Here is a 13,901-nt window from a genome sequence, read left to right on the forward strand (position 1 = left end):
ATGATGTCACTTCAAATCAGTGTAGAGATGAAAGGGAGAAGACCGATTAAAAGAAGGATTTTTAAGCATTGAGACATGGATTGTGTATGTGTGCCATTCTAAGGGTGAATGGGCAAGACAAAAGATTTTAAGTGTCTTTGAACGGGTATGGTAGTAGGTGCCAGGCGCACCGGTTTGTGTCAAGAACTGCAAAGCTGCTGGGTTTTCCAGGTTCAACAGTTTCCCATGTGTATTAGGAATGATTCACCACCCAAAGGACATCCAGCCAACTCAACACAACTGTGGGAAGCATGGGAGTGAACAACGCACTTAGTGACCGTTCTCTCTGCGTGGTATTTTGGGAAACGCATGTCACATCTTTGGCTGTTGTAGGAAAGATGCATCGTTAAAATAACACTCGTAAGCGATTGGTAAACCGGGCCCTGGTTTGACAATCCTCAGCCACAGTCTTTCACCTCGTTTGCGAAGCCTGAAGCCGAGGCGAGACAACCCTCAACTTTCATTTCCAAATAGAAATAAATTACATGTCTTTCTTAAGATTAGTCCGTCAAACACACGTTCATAGTCGTCATTAACTTAGAACTTGCCCAAGTTATAATTCATTTAATAAGGAATTACCTTAAGAGTCCAAAACCACTCCTTGCATAAACAATATTGTGCAAAGCAAATTGTGAGAGAAAGATATATTTATCATTAACTAGCCTATTCAACAGCTCACCCGGAACAAGGTTTATTATTGTAGGAATTCATAAGTCCCAAATACCACACTATTACCTACATAGTGCATAACTATTGACCAGATCCCTACGGGCCCTCGTCAAAAGTAGTGTACTATAGGGAACGGTGTACCATTTGGGACAAAAAGAATAGTCTCTTATTATCAGCTTGTGGGTTCTGATAAGAACAGGGCCCATATCTCCAGCGAGAAAAAGTTGGTCTGGAATCAAAAAGTATGAAAGTCACATAGGAACAGACACACACAAGAGCATGATATCCAGCATCCCTTAGTTACCTTGCCAGATAATTTGCATAATAGCATTGTATTTTGAATACACAGTACTTTCAGTTCGTGCCATATGTAAAGTAGTACATAACCAGGAACAAAAAAAACTAAAAACAAAGAGCTAGAAACCAACCAAGTATTACATTGGTAGACGCTGCTGGAAAGACATGGTATCAAATGCTGGCTGTAATACACAATCTCCTTGTTTTTATTCATTTAATGTGGCCAAAAGATGGTAAAATAAATAAATTAAAAATGATATCACAAGTCGTATTGAATGCATGTTAATAAATCAAGAATTAAACTAAATTAAAATCCCCCAAAAGTACTCATTCAATTTCCATTCCAATCCTTCATATGTTTATAGGAATATTTGTCATGATTTTGAATTTCCCTTTACCTCTGGTATATCCTGTAAGGAACATACAGTATGTCAGTTTACTATGACAAATAAGCTCAACATTTTTTTACACCTCTCCCTTTGGCAGATATTTGCGTTGTCTTAGCAACAACATTCACAATGTCTACATTAATTTCCTGACAAACATAGTGTAAATTAGACAAACAAAACAATTATTTAAAATCTGGAGTATAAAGAAAAGGATCTTCTGTTAACTTCTTGATGACAAGTTAACTTCTTGGTGACAGGGGGGCAGTATTGAGTAGCTTGGATGAATAAGGTGCCCAGAGTAAATTGCCTGATACTCTGTCCCAGATGCTAATATATGCATATTATTAGTAGTATTGGATAGAAAACACTCTGAAGTTTCTAAAACTGTTTGAATTATGTCTGTGAGTATAACAGAACTCATATGACAGGCGAAAACCTGAGAAAAATCCAACCAGGAAGTGGGAAATCTGAGGCTTGTAGGTTTTCAAAGCTTGGCCTATCGAATACACAGTGTCTATGGGGTCATTTTTCACTTCCTAAGGTTTCCACTAGATGTCAACCGTCTTAAGAAACTTGTTTGAGGATTCTACTATAAAGGAGGGGCTCATGAGACCTGTTTGAGTCAGTGGTCTGGCGGAGTGCCTTGGTTCCCATGATGCGCGGTCTCGAGAGAGTTACCTCTCGTTACATTGCTTTTCTACAAACAAAGCAATTCTCCGGTTGGAACATTACTGAACTTTTATGTTAAAAACATCCTATAAGGTTTGACAGGTTTCTACGGACTGTTATATCACTTTTTGAACTTTTCGTCCGACGTTGTGCTGGAACTGCACGCGCGTTTGGATTTGCTTACCAAACGCCCTAACATGAGGATATACTTTATCGAACAAATCAAGCATTTATTGTAGACCTGGGATTCCTGGGAGTGCATTCTGATGAAGATCATCAAAGGTAAGTGAATATTTCTAATGCTATTTATGACTAATGTTGACGACCCAATATGGTGGATATCGCTTTGACTTCTTTGTTGTGTGAACACTGTTCTCAGATTATTGCATGGTTTGCTTTTTCTGTGAAGTTTTTAAAAAATCTGACAGCGGTTGCATTAAGGAGAAGTATTTCTCTAATTCCATGTATGATAGTCGTACCTTTATCAATGTTTATTATGAGTATTTGTGTAATTTGATGGGTCTCTAAGCTAAATTGTATGTTTTAGATCTACTGAACGTAACGCGCCAAATTAAAATGAATTTTTTAAATATAAATATGCACTTTACCGAACAAAACATACATGTATTGTGTAACATGAAGTCCTATGAGTGTCATCTGATGAAGATCATCAAAGGTTAGTGATTCATTTTATCTCTATTTGTGCTTTTTGTGACTCCTCTCTTTGGCTGGAAAAATGGCTGTGTTTATTCTGTGGCTTGGTGGTGATCTAACATAATCATTTGTGGAGCATTCGCTGTAAAGCATTTTTGAAATCAGACACTGTGGCTGGATTAACGAGAATTTTATCTTTAAAATGTAATATTTGTATGTTTGAGAAATTTGATTTATGAGATTTATGTTTCGTATTTGGCGCCCTGCAATTTCATTGGCTGTTTGCAAGGGGTTCCGCTGGCGGAACGGACAGGTTTTAAGATTTTAGTGGTCAGTGATGGACCTCTTCCTACCATATTAGCTGGGTAGAGCATATCACTGCCTGCCAGTTCAGGGTCATGTTTAGTAGGGTATACTGTAGCAAAATGTTTTGCAACAAATTTAAATCTGTGTTCTCATTGGACAAGTTCAGGTAGGAGTGGAGATCACAGTTTCACTCTGCTTCGAAATATCTTCCCCTAATGAACACAACCCAGGCTGCAGTGTTCAGTTCCCTCCCCACCACAAGAAGGAACCAGACCACCTTCATTCCTGAGTCTCCATCATAAATATAGTTAAAACAGTCAAGAGGTTAAATCCTGAGCTCATTCACATAGGTATGCAGTACTCCATGTTCTACCAGTTCATTCCTCTCAAGTCAGCAATTTTGTGTTCTCAGCGGCATATGGTCCTGTCCTGTTGTCCTCAGCTGGTACTGGCCTTTCCTTCTTGACCCTGAGTCTATGGGTGGATGGGCTGATAGAGGGGTCAAGGTCCAGTACAAGCTTTAGTTATGGTTAATGTCAGTGGTTAAAGTTCAGGGAGGTCAACTGAATGTCCAGTGCTGGTTGAGATCAGCTGTGTTGCAGTAGTACATCACTATCTGGCTCCCTATCAGGAGTAAGCACTTTCCACTGGCTGGGTTCTGGAGGAGATTCTCCTGGAGAGGACAGAGGGTTAACACTACATAGTCAGACCATGTACTGCAGCTATGGACAGATACAGAACCAGTCAAAAGTTTGGACACACCTACTCATTCTAGGGTTCTTCTTTACTTTGACTATTTTCTACATTTCTACATTAAATAACATATGGAATCATGTAGTAACCAAAACAAAGTGATAAAAAAATATCAAATAGGGTGGCTACTTGCCACCCTTTGCCGTGATGACAGTTTTGCACACTCTTGGCATTCTCTCAACCAGCTTCTTGAGGTTGTCACCTGGAATGCATTTCATTAATTAACAGGAGATACTTCTTAATGCGTTTGAGCCAATCAGTTGTGTTGTGACAAGGTAGGGGTGGTATACAGAAGATAGGCCTACTTGGTAAAAGATCAAGTCCATATTATGGCAAGAACAGTTCAAATAAGCAAAGAGAAACGACAGTCCAACATTACTTTAAGACATGAAGGTCAGTCAATATGGAATATTTCAAGAACTTTGAAATTTTCTTCAAGTGCGGTCACAAAAACCAACAAGCTCTATGATGAAACTGGCTCTAATGAGGACCGCCACAGGAAAGGAAGACCCATAGTTACCTCTGTGCAAAGGATAAGTTCATTAGTTACCAGCCTCAGAAATTGCAGCCAAAATAAATTCTTCACAGAGTTCAAGTAACAGACACATCTCAACATCAACTTCTCAGAGGAAACTGTGTCAATCAGGCCTTCATGGTCTAATTGCTGCAAAGAAGCCACAACTAAAAGGACACCAATAACAAGAAGAGACTTGCTTGGGCCAAGAAACACGTGCAATGGACATTAGACCAAATTTGAGATTTTTGGTTCCAACCGCCATGTCGTTGTGAGACGCAGAGTAGGTGAACGGATGATCTCCACAGGTGTGGTTCCCAACGTGAAGCATGGAGGAGGTGGTGTGATGGTGCTTTGCTGGTGACACTGTCGGTTATTTATTTAGAATTCAAGGTAAACCTAACCTTTATGGCTACCACAGCATTCTGCAGCGATGCGCCATCCCATCCCGCTTAGTGGGACTATCATTTGTTTTTCAACAAGACAATGACCCAACACACCTCCAGGCAGTGTGAGGGCTATTTGACCAAGGAGAGTGATGGAGTGCTGCATCAGATGACCTGGCCTCCACAATCACCCGACCTCAACCCAATTGAGAAGGTTTGGGATGAGTTGGACCGCATAGTGAAGGAAAAGCAGCCAACAAGTGCTCAGCATATGTGAGAACTCCTTCAAGACTGTTGGAAAAGCATTCCAGGTGAAGCTGGTTGAGGGAATGGCAAGAGTGTGTAAAGCTGTCACCAAGGAAAAGGGTGGGTACTTTGAAGAATCTCAAATATAAAACATTTTTATTTGCTTAACACTTTTTTGGGTTACTAAACTCAGCAAAAAAAGAAACGTCCCTTTTTTCAGGACCCTGTCTTTCAAAGATATTTCGTAAAAATCCAAATAACTTCACAGATATTCATTGTAAAGGGTTTAAACACTGTTTCCCATGCATGTTCAATGAACCATAAACAATTAATGAACATGCACCTGTGGAACGGTCGTTAGGAGAAAAAAAAATCAAGGGGTGTGAACACTTTCTGAAGACACTGTGTATATATTTCCACACTATGAGATTGGAATAATACTGTGAATTTGTGAAAATGATGATAGTGCCCTTTAGTATAAAAGTATAATACTTTGAAGGCACTGTGTATGAGTGTGCATGTATGCATGCTTGTCCAGGTCATTTTCCTTACCTCTGTAAAGAGCCACTCCTGTTGTGGGGCCACGCTGGTCCCTTGGCCCTTCAGTGTACAGAGCTCTATCTTAACCTGGTCTGGCTGGGGGTTGGCCTGCAGACACAGCTGCTTCCCTATGTTGTGACGCAGCTCCTTATGGGACGTATACTCAAAGTACTGGGGTGACAGAGAAGAGATACAAAGACTGAGGAACTTTCCTTATAAAACTGGGTCCCTTTACCTTCTGAAGGCTTACAGAGAATGTATAAAGTCTTTATGATAAGGGTACATTAAGCCTTGAATACATTAAGCCTACTTGTTCCAAAAGAGACATCATCCAATTCAATGAGAGTCGATACTGAGTCACCATCTACCACAGTGGCAGTACAGTACCTGATTGCCCCCCATGTTGTGGCAGGTGTACATGATCAGTGGCTTTCCTCCTTGGTTGTTTTCTCCTACATCCAGACAGCTCTGAGTGCCAGAGTTCTTAATCTGCACAAACACGATATCAACACAGCGAATAAACATGCACTGCTGTCCCTAAGGCACAACGGAAAACGACTACAGTGAGTGAGTGTGGTTGTGTACACCTGAAGGGATTTGGGAACGAGACTTACCGCTCCAAACTTGGTCGGGGTGAGGTCTGGTATGAACATCTCGGGGTAGATATTATTCAAATACCAAGTGAAGTTCTTACAATGTAGGCTCTCCCTCAGATTCACACGCTCGGAGATGTCACCAAACCCTTTCTGCAAAACACAGATTCACACGCTCGGAGATGTCACCAAACCCTTTCTGCAAAACACAGATTCACACGCTCTGAGATGTCACCAAGCCCTTTCTGCAAAACACAGATTCACACGCTCTGAGATGTCACCAAGCCCTTTCTGCAAAACACAGATGCACACGCTCTGAGATGTCACCAAGCCCTTTCTGCAAAACACAGATTCACACGCTCTGAGATGTCACCAAGCCCTTTCTGCAGTAGTGTGTTGGCTTACAGTGAGCCTTGATTAAGATCTTCCTTTTGTGTCGAGCGAATGTGACATTACCAAATCTGGCAAAACAAGATTATCTAATTATGAAACTTGGGACATGCCATGTGCTTAACTATATCTAGCAGTAGGACACTTGGAGTTGACTGAGCACATACCTCTTTGGCCATCTTCGCAGCGTTACTGTTGCGTCGGTAGTAGATGCGTTTGTAGTCGTCCATCCAGACCTCGGCTAATCGTACCTGGTTCCGTGTGATGACCTCAGTGCCTTTAGGGAAGGTGTGGGGGGACTTGGTACGGAACACGTGACCAACCACAGAACACGGAATGATCTCCAGCTGGCCCCCACACTGCCACACCTGGGGGAGGGGGGTGATGTCAGAAAGTTGATAACAGTTAGCTGAATAACTTAGTGACCTGCCTTGTCACTGGAGGTACAATGACCAAGGACACACCGATTATTTGCTAATTGTATTGATGACAACACTGATCCTGTAGCAGCTGACAAAGTCACCGGCTGCGTTTCAAACTCATAAAAGACACACCCTCGTCCACTTACCCTCGTCCACTTACCCTCGCCCACTTACCCTCGCCCTATGCCCTTGGGGGAATCCCCGCGGCCATATTTGTTGTCGGTCCAAATGATTAGTCAAGCAAGGGAGCAAAGTAAGCCCCTCAGCCCTTGTTTTTAATGGAGTTTGCGAGTGTACAGTTATGTTCACTTCAGGTTCAGAACTGTACATCTGATAAGAAAAGTCAGCCAAAACTTAAAACTTCAATGTCAATATGGAGTCAACATACAAGTGTAAGTAAAAACAAATGTAAATAAGTTAGAAATGGTGCTACTAATGCACAAACACGTCTCATAAAAGTCATGTTTTTGTTTGGTTAGCTTTTGGAACTTGTAGAAATAAAACATTTTTCTTCTTCAGAAGTAGAAGGTCAGGCTAACGCTAATTCATTTGCTAGCTATCATACAGTAGGTATGTATTCATAATTATATAGTTAATATAAGTAGACATGCAATGTTGGTGTTTACAGAACATTTGGGGCTGTATGTCTGATTAGGATATTAAGGGCCTGTCTCCAGGAGGCCAGTTAGACATTTCCTTTCCTGCGTTCATTTCCTGCTTCTGTGCTGGGTGGTGTCTCCTAATTGCAACTTGTAATAAACCAGACTGATTGACTACCTATGACTGCCCTCCTTTTTCCTTCACCTGGAAATTCCAATTGCAGATATACATGCTCACACCATGTACATGTTACAGCACATGTCATTTCAAATCACTCCAACATGTGCAATTAAGGTGGGAGATTTGTAGAAACAAGGGAGATTATTTAAGACCAGAGCCATATACAACGTTGAGGTCACATGACACCATTCAACCAATTAACTGTAGGTAATAATCAACAGAAACAGAATGTCGTTGAGAAAGCATAATGCCTCAACTCTCTACATATAGCGCAGTGTTTTAGACTTGCTAAAGTTCTTGATAAATTCCACTTCATTAACGCTGTTAGAGGAAAGAGAAGAGGGGAAACTAACCCTAAAGGACATCTCCACATTCTCACCCCCCCAGATCTCCATCTTATCGTCGTACGTCCCAATGTGTTCAAAGTACTTCTTGGAGATGGAGAAGAGACCACCGGCAAACGTTGGAGTTCTGAAGGAACAGACCCGTAGAGGTGACACATGGTGTCAATGCAATGCAAAAGCATGAGATAATAGTGTTACACAGAGTGTACAAAACATTAAGAACGCCTTCCTAATATTGAGTTGCACCCTCCCCCCTCTTTTGCCCTCAGAACAGCCTCAATTCGTTGGGAGCATCGAAAGCGTTTCACATCGATGCTGGCCCATGTTGACTCCAATGCTTCCCACAGTTGTATCAAGTTTGCTGGATGTATTTTGGGTGCTGGGCCATTCTTGATATGCACGGGGAAACTGTGGAGCGTGAAAAACTCAGCAGCATTGCAGTGTTTGACACACTGGTGCGCCTGGCACCAACTACAATACCCCGTTCAAAAGGCACTTCACCCTCTGAATGGCACACATACACAATCCATGTCTCAATTGTCTCTAGCCTTAAAAATATAGATTTAACCCGTCTTCTCCCTTGCACCTACACCGATTGAAGTGGATTTAACAAGTGACCATAGCTTTCACCTGGTCATTCTGTCATAGAAAGAGCAGGTGTTCATAATGTTTTGTACACTCCATGTATATGGCTGTTTTAGACTAGATATATTCCACTTTATTAACGCTGTTTGAAAGCATGAGATAATATTGTGTAAAGTGTTACTGTAATATTGAAGTTACTATACATGCTGAATTGTGAGCTTTTCATTAACATCACTATGCAGGGGGTTAAATAAAGGGTAAATTAAATAAATGATGTAAATTATGTTTGGTGGGTCCCTAGCCCTTACTTGACGGGGTAGGTCTCGTCTTTGCGTCTGTTCCTCTCCTGCTCGGGGATGCCCTCCCAGCCGAAGGTGAGGCTCCAGTCAAAGTTTCCTCTGTTCTGGGCCTTAGAGGTGGCTACAGGCTTGTTGAAGGCAAAGTTATTCAGGTTGATGGTGGTGATCTCTGGGCTGACCACAGCCGTGGGCTCCTCTACGATACGAGCAAGCAGGGGCTCCAGCCAGCCATGGAAACACTCACCTGGGAGGGGAGAGGAGGGTGAGAGGAGGGTGAGAGGAAAGGAGGGTGAGAGGAGGGTGAGAAGAGGGGATAGGAGTGAGAGGAGGGAGGAGGGTGAGAGGAGGGGAGAGGAGGGTAGTGTTCAGTAACTGGATCATTATTTAACAAAAAGACTTGCAGATAGAGATGTTATGAATGAAGCCTAGGTAATCATTATTACAACAAAAGAACAAAAAGGAGGTTCAGCTGACAAACGCTGTGGAACATTGCAGATAGAGATGTTATGAATGAAGCTGACTCCATTTCCAATTCTACATGACAGAACATCATATACACTCTCGACACAATACTTTTCTATTTGAATGTTGTGTAACGTTGCATGTGCAAGTTGCACATGGCTAGTTGAATGCAGAACTCGTCATTGAGACAACGCTGAAACACCAATCCATTGGGCAAGTCAGTGCTACATTTTCATTTGTGCCGAAATCAAAATGAAATGACAGTTATCGTGCAAACTCAGCAGGCCTTGGTGTGAAACAGGCTTTTAGAAGTGCCCTCTTTATTTACATTGGTTAATGCAGTCTTTGGTGTGCTTATCAATGTACAACCACATTTTCTCCCCCACTCGTCAATTATTTTTTATTAAGTCATACAAAAGCGTTACGTTGCGTGAAGTTTAAAATACATCCGGTCATTACTAAATGTGTATTGTGATATATTAAAATGTTTTAACACAACAACAAAAAACATTTCATTTATAAAATATTTAAAATCAGTAGACTTCCTCAAATGAAGGGGATGATGATGTAATCTTTGCAAGAGGGAGGGAATCTGATTTCATTGGTCCTCAACTCATGGCTGTAACGCCGTTCTTCGGTTGTAGAAAGAGAGTCGGACCGAAATGCAGCGTGTAGGTTACTCATGACTTAAATGAAAGAATACGTACATGAAATAACTCAATATCATACAAAGCAAAACAACAAACGGAACGTGAAACTAATTACAGCCTATCTGGTGACTACAACACAGAGACAGGACAAACACCCACAAAATACAACGCGAACTCAGGCTACCTAAATACGGTTCCCAATCAGAGACAACGATAAGCAGCTGACTCCAATTGAGAATCGCCTCAGGCAGCCAAGCCTAACTAGACACACCCCTAATCAACACAATCCCAATTACTACAAACCCCAATACGAAACACAACATATAAACCCATGTCACACCCTGGCTTACCCAAACATATACCAAAAACACAAAATATAATGACCAAGGCGTGACAGAACCCCCCGCCCTAAGGTGCGGACTCCGGGACGCACCTCAAGAGCATAGGGAGGGTCCGGGTGGGCGTCTGTCCATGGTGGCGGTTCTGGCTCGGGACGTGGACCCCACTCCATGAATGTCCTAGTTCCTCCCCTTCGCGTCCTGGGATAATCCACCCTCTCCGCCGACCATGGCCTAATAGTCCTCACCCTGATCCCCACATAACTGAGGGGCAGCTCGGGACCGAGGGGCAGCCCGGGACCGAGGGGCAGCCCGGGACCGAGGGGCAGCTCGGGACTGATGCAGCCCGGGACTGAGGGGCAGCCCGGGACTGAGGGGAAACCCAGTACTGAGAGGGTGCCCAGTACTGAGAGGACGCCTAGTACTGAGATGAAGCTCAGACAGGTAGTAGGCTCCGGTAACTCCTGGCTGGCTGGCGGATCTAGCTGCTCTATGCAGACTGACAGCTCTGACTGCTCCATGCAGGCTGACAGCTCTCTGCAGACTGGCAGATCCTGGCTGACTGGCACTTCTGGCGGATCCTGGCAGACTGGCACTTCTGGCGGATCCTGGCAGACTGGCACTTCCGTCGGATCCTGGCACTTCCGGCGGATCCTGGCAGACTGGCACTTCTGGTGAATCCTGGCAGACTGGCACTTCTGGCGGATCCTGGCAGACTGGCACTTCTGGCGGATCCTGGCAGACTGGCGACGCTGGGCAGACTGGCGACGCTGGACAGACTGGCAGACTGGCACTGGTGAATCAGACTGGCACTTCTGGCGGATCCTGGCAGACTGGCACTTCTGGCGGAGGCAGACTGGCGGTGCTGGGCAGCTGGACAGACTGGGAGCTGGACAGACTGGCGGCTGGGCAGCTGGCGGTGCTGGGCAGGAGACTCCGGCAGCGCAGGAAAGGCTCTGGCTGCGCTAAACAGGCGGGAGACTCCGGCAGCGCAGGAGAGGAGACAGGCTCTGGCTGCGCTAAACAGGCGGGAGACTCCGGCGGCGCAGGAGAGGAGACAGGCTCTGGCTGCGCTGAACAGGCGGGAGGCTCCGGCAGCGCAGGAGAGGAGACAGGCTCTGGCTGCGCTGAACAGGCGGGAGACTCCGACAGCGTAGGAGGGAAGGAAGGCTCTGGCTGTGTTGAACAGGCGAGGCGCACTGAAGGCCTGGTGTGTGGTGCTGGAACTGGTGGTATTTGATCGAGGACACGCACAGGAAGCCTGGTGCGGGGAGCTGCTACCGGAGGACTGTTGTGTAGAGGTGGCTCTGGATAGACCGGACGGTGCAGGCGCACTGGAGCTCTTGAGCACCGAGCCTGCCCAAGCTTACCTGGCTCGATGCCCACTCTAGCCCGGCCAATAGGAAGGGCTGGTATGTGCCGCACCTGGCTCTGCACCCGCACTGGAAACACCGTGCGCTCCATAGCATAACACGGTGCCTGCCCGGTCTCTCTAGCCCAACGGTGAGCACAGGGAGTATGCGCAGGTTTCCTACCTGGCATAACTATTCACCCTTCTAGCCGGTTGCTTTACCGGCTTCCTTGCCAACCGTGTTCCCTCGTATCGTCGGCTCCTATCTCCGGCTGCCTCTGCTTCTTCCTTGGAACGGCGATATTCTCCCGGCTGCGCCCAGGGTCCTTTTCCGTCTAATATCCTCTCCCAAGACCAGAAGTCCCTATATTGCTGCTCCTCGCAATTAACAGGGAGAGTAGGCTCAGGTCTGACTCCTGACTCAGCCACTCTCTCTCTGCGCTCTCCCCCGTTACTTTCGGTTTTCGCTCTGCGTCGCCGTGTTTTCCTTTTTGACTCCATTAGCCTGTAGCCCTCTTCGCATTGCTGTAGGGAATCCCAGGCGGGCTCCTGCACTCGCTCTGGATCGGCCGCCCACCTTTCGATTTCTTCCCACGTAGTATACTCCATGCTTCTGCTGTCCATAACGTCCTCCTTCAGATCCTGCCAGTTCACACGCTGCTCGGTCCGTGAGTGGTGGGTGTTTCTGTAACGCCGTTCTTCGGTTGTAGAAAGAGAGTCGGACCGAAATGCAGCGTGTAGGTTACTCATGACTTAAATGAAAGAATACGTACATGAAATAACTCAATATCATACAAAGCAAAACAACAAACGGAACGTGAAACTAATTACAGCCTATTTTTTTAAAATTTTTAATAAAAATAATTTATTATCTTCAATACCATTCATTCTTTACAACTCATAATTTACATACATACACAAATAATGGTATTTTAAATAAACTAATTAAACTAAAACATAAACCACAAACAAAACCTCAGGGGAGCATCTTCCCTCCCCGTTACCCTACAAAATACCTCTCCCTATCTCCCCGTCCCTAATCTATCCTCTTACAAATCTAAATGACACCCAGCCCTAAACCCCCCTTCCACCTCTCCCGAGCAGCATGCTGCCCCCACTTCCTCTCCTCCCTCTTCATCCTCCCCCTCAAATCTCCTTCCACCCTCCTCACTATCCCTTCCACCCCCCAATCTTTCCCTGTCTTCACCATGTTCTGCCTTGCTTCCCACAGCCCCCGTTTAAAGAGACTCATGAGAAGCCAGAGCAGAAACCTGTCTCTATCCGTCCCTCTCGCTCTCCCTACACCCCTCTCTAACCTGGCCCACGTCAATACAAAATCCCCCTTTACCAAACCTAACAACACCCGTGCCCTAGCCCATACTACTCCGGCAAAGGCACAGTCCCAAAAGACATGGCGCACAGTCTCCTCCCTGCCACAAGAGGATCTTAGACAGGTGGGGGATTGCACCAAATTATACCGGTACAAGATGGAACGTACCGGCAAACACTTATGAAGGCTCAACCAATTCAGGTCCTTGAGCCTGTTATCCAGACCCCGCGCCTGCACTCCCTCCCAGACCACTTCCGAGATGCCCACTACAGGCGCCGGACTCCTGCCTTTCTGACCTCCTCGTACAGGTGCCTGTGATCTAAACCTACTCGGGCAACTTCAACCTCAGGGTGCGCACGCAGCCACTTGGCCGCATGACCAAAGTGCCACGGCAGCTGTTCCGCCCGAGGACCCGTGTTAGACCACACCATTATGCTTCTCGCCTGATACGAGAAAAACACCCGCAGGAGGTAACCGGACGGGTGTATCACTGGCTGAGCAAGCTCCGTTAACAAGAAGGAAACAAAAATTGAGTCCAGCTTGAGGGGGAAATGTGGTACCCCCTACCTCCCTCCCCGATGGGACAGATCATGCGTGCCCTGGCGACCCACTCGCACCTGCCACTCCACATAAACTGAAACACAAGCCTCACTAGAGGCCTCCTCAGACAAGCCGGCAATGGGTAGATGTATGCCAAATACAAAAGAGACGGCAACACATCCACCTTTAGGACCAGGACTTTGCCCATAAAAGACAAATACCTAGCTTTCCACATTGCTAGCTTCCTCTGTACCACTGCGATACGCATGTTCCAGTTTAGCGTCGCTGAGCCGGAGGTCTCAAAATGGACCCCGAGAATCCTCAGGGCCCCCTCACAGAGAGATAACCCCCCAGG

General features: G+C 45.4%; 1 protein-coding gene across 3 annotated transcripts in view; it reads right to left on the reverse strand.

The window, feature by feature from the left end:
- Positions 1 to 587: 587 nt before the first annotated feature.
- LOC115132513 (polypeptide N-acetylgalactosaminyltransferase 6-like) overlaps positions 588 to 13,901 on the reverse strand; it is a 29,380-nt gene continuing 16,066 nt past the window's right edge. For all 3 annotated transcript variants that reach the window (XM_029665244.2, XM_029665242.2, XM_029665243.2), the window contains exons 6-12: positions 8,885 to 9,119; positions 8,001 to 8,118; positions 6,613 to 6,813; positions 6,077 to 6,208; positions 5,850 to 5,951; positions 5,475 to 5,633; positions 588 to 3,696 (exon numbers count right to left, since the gene is read on the reverse strand). In XM_029665244.2, the coding sequence (XP_029521104.1) occupies positions 3,583 to 3,696; positions 5,475 to 5,633; positions 5,850 to 5,951; positions 6,077 to 6,208; positions 6,613 to 6,813; positions 8,001 to 8,118; positions 8,885 to 9,119 (1,061 nt within the window). In that variant the 3' untranslated portion in view covers positions 588 to 3,582. The remainder of the gene's footprint in view (positions 3,697 to 5,474; positions 5,634 to 5,849; positions 5,952 to 6,076; positions 6,209 to 6,612; positions 6,814 to 8,000; positions 8,119 to 8,884; positions 9,120 to 13,901) is intronic.

The sequence above is a fragment of the Oncorhynchus nerka genome, linkage group LG7 (assembly GCF_034236695.1).
Source record: "Oncorhynchus nerka isolate Pitt River linkage group LG7, Oner_Uvic_2.0, whole genome shotgun sequence".
Classification (NCBI taxonomy): Eukaryota; Metazoa; Chordata; class Actinopteri; order Salmoniformes; family Salmonidae; genus Oncorhynchus; species Oncorhynchus nerka.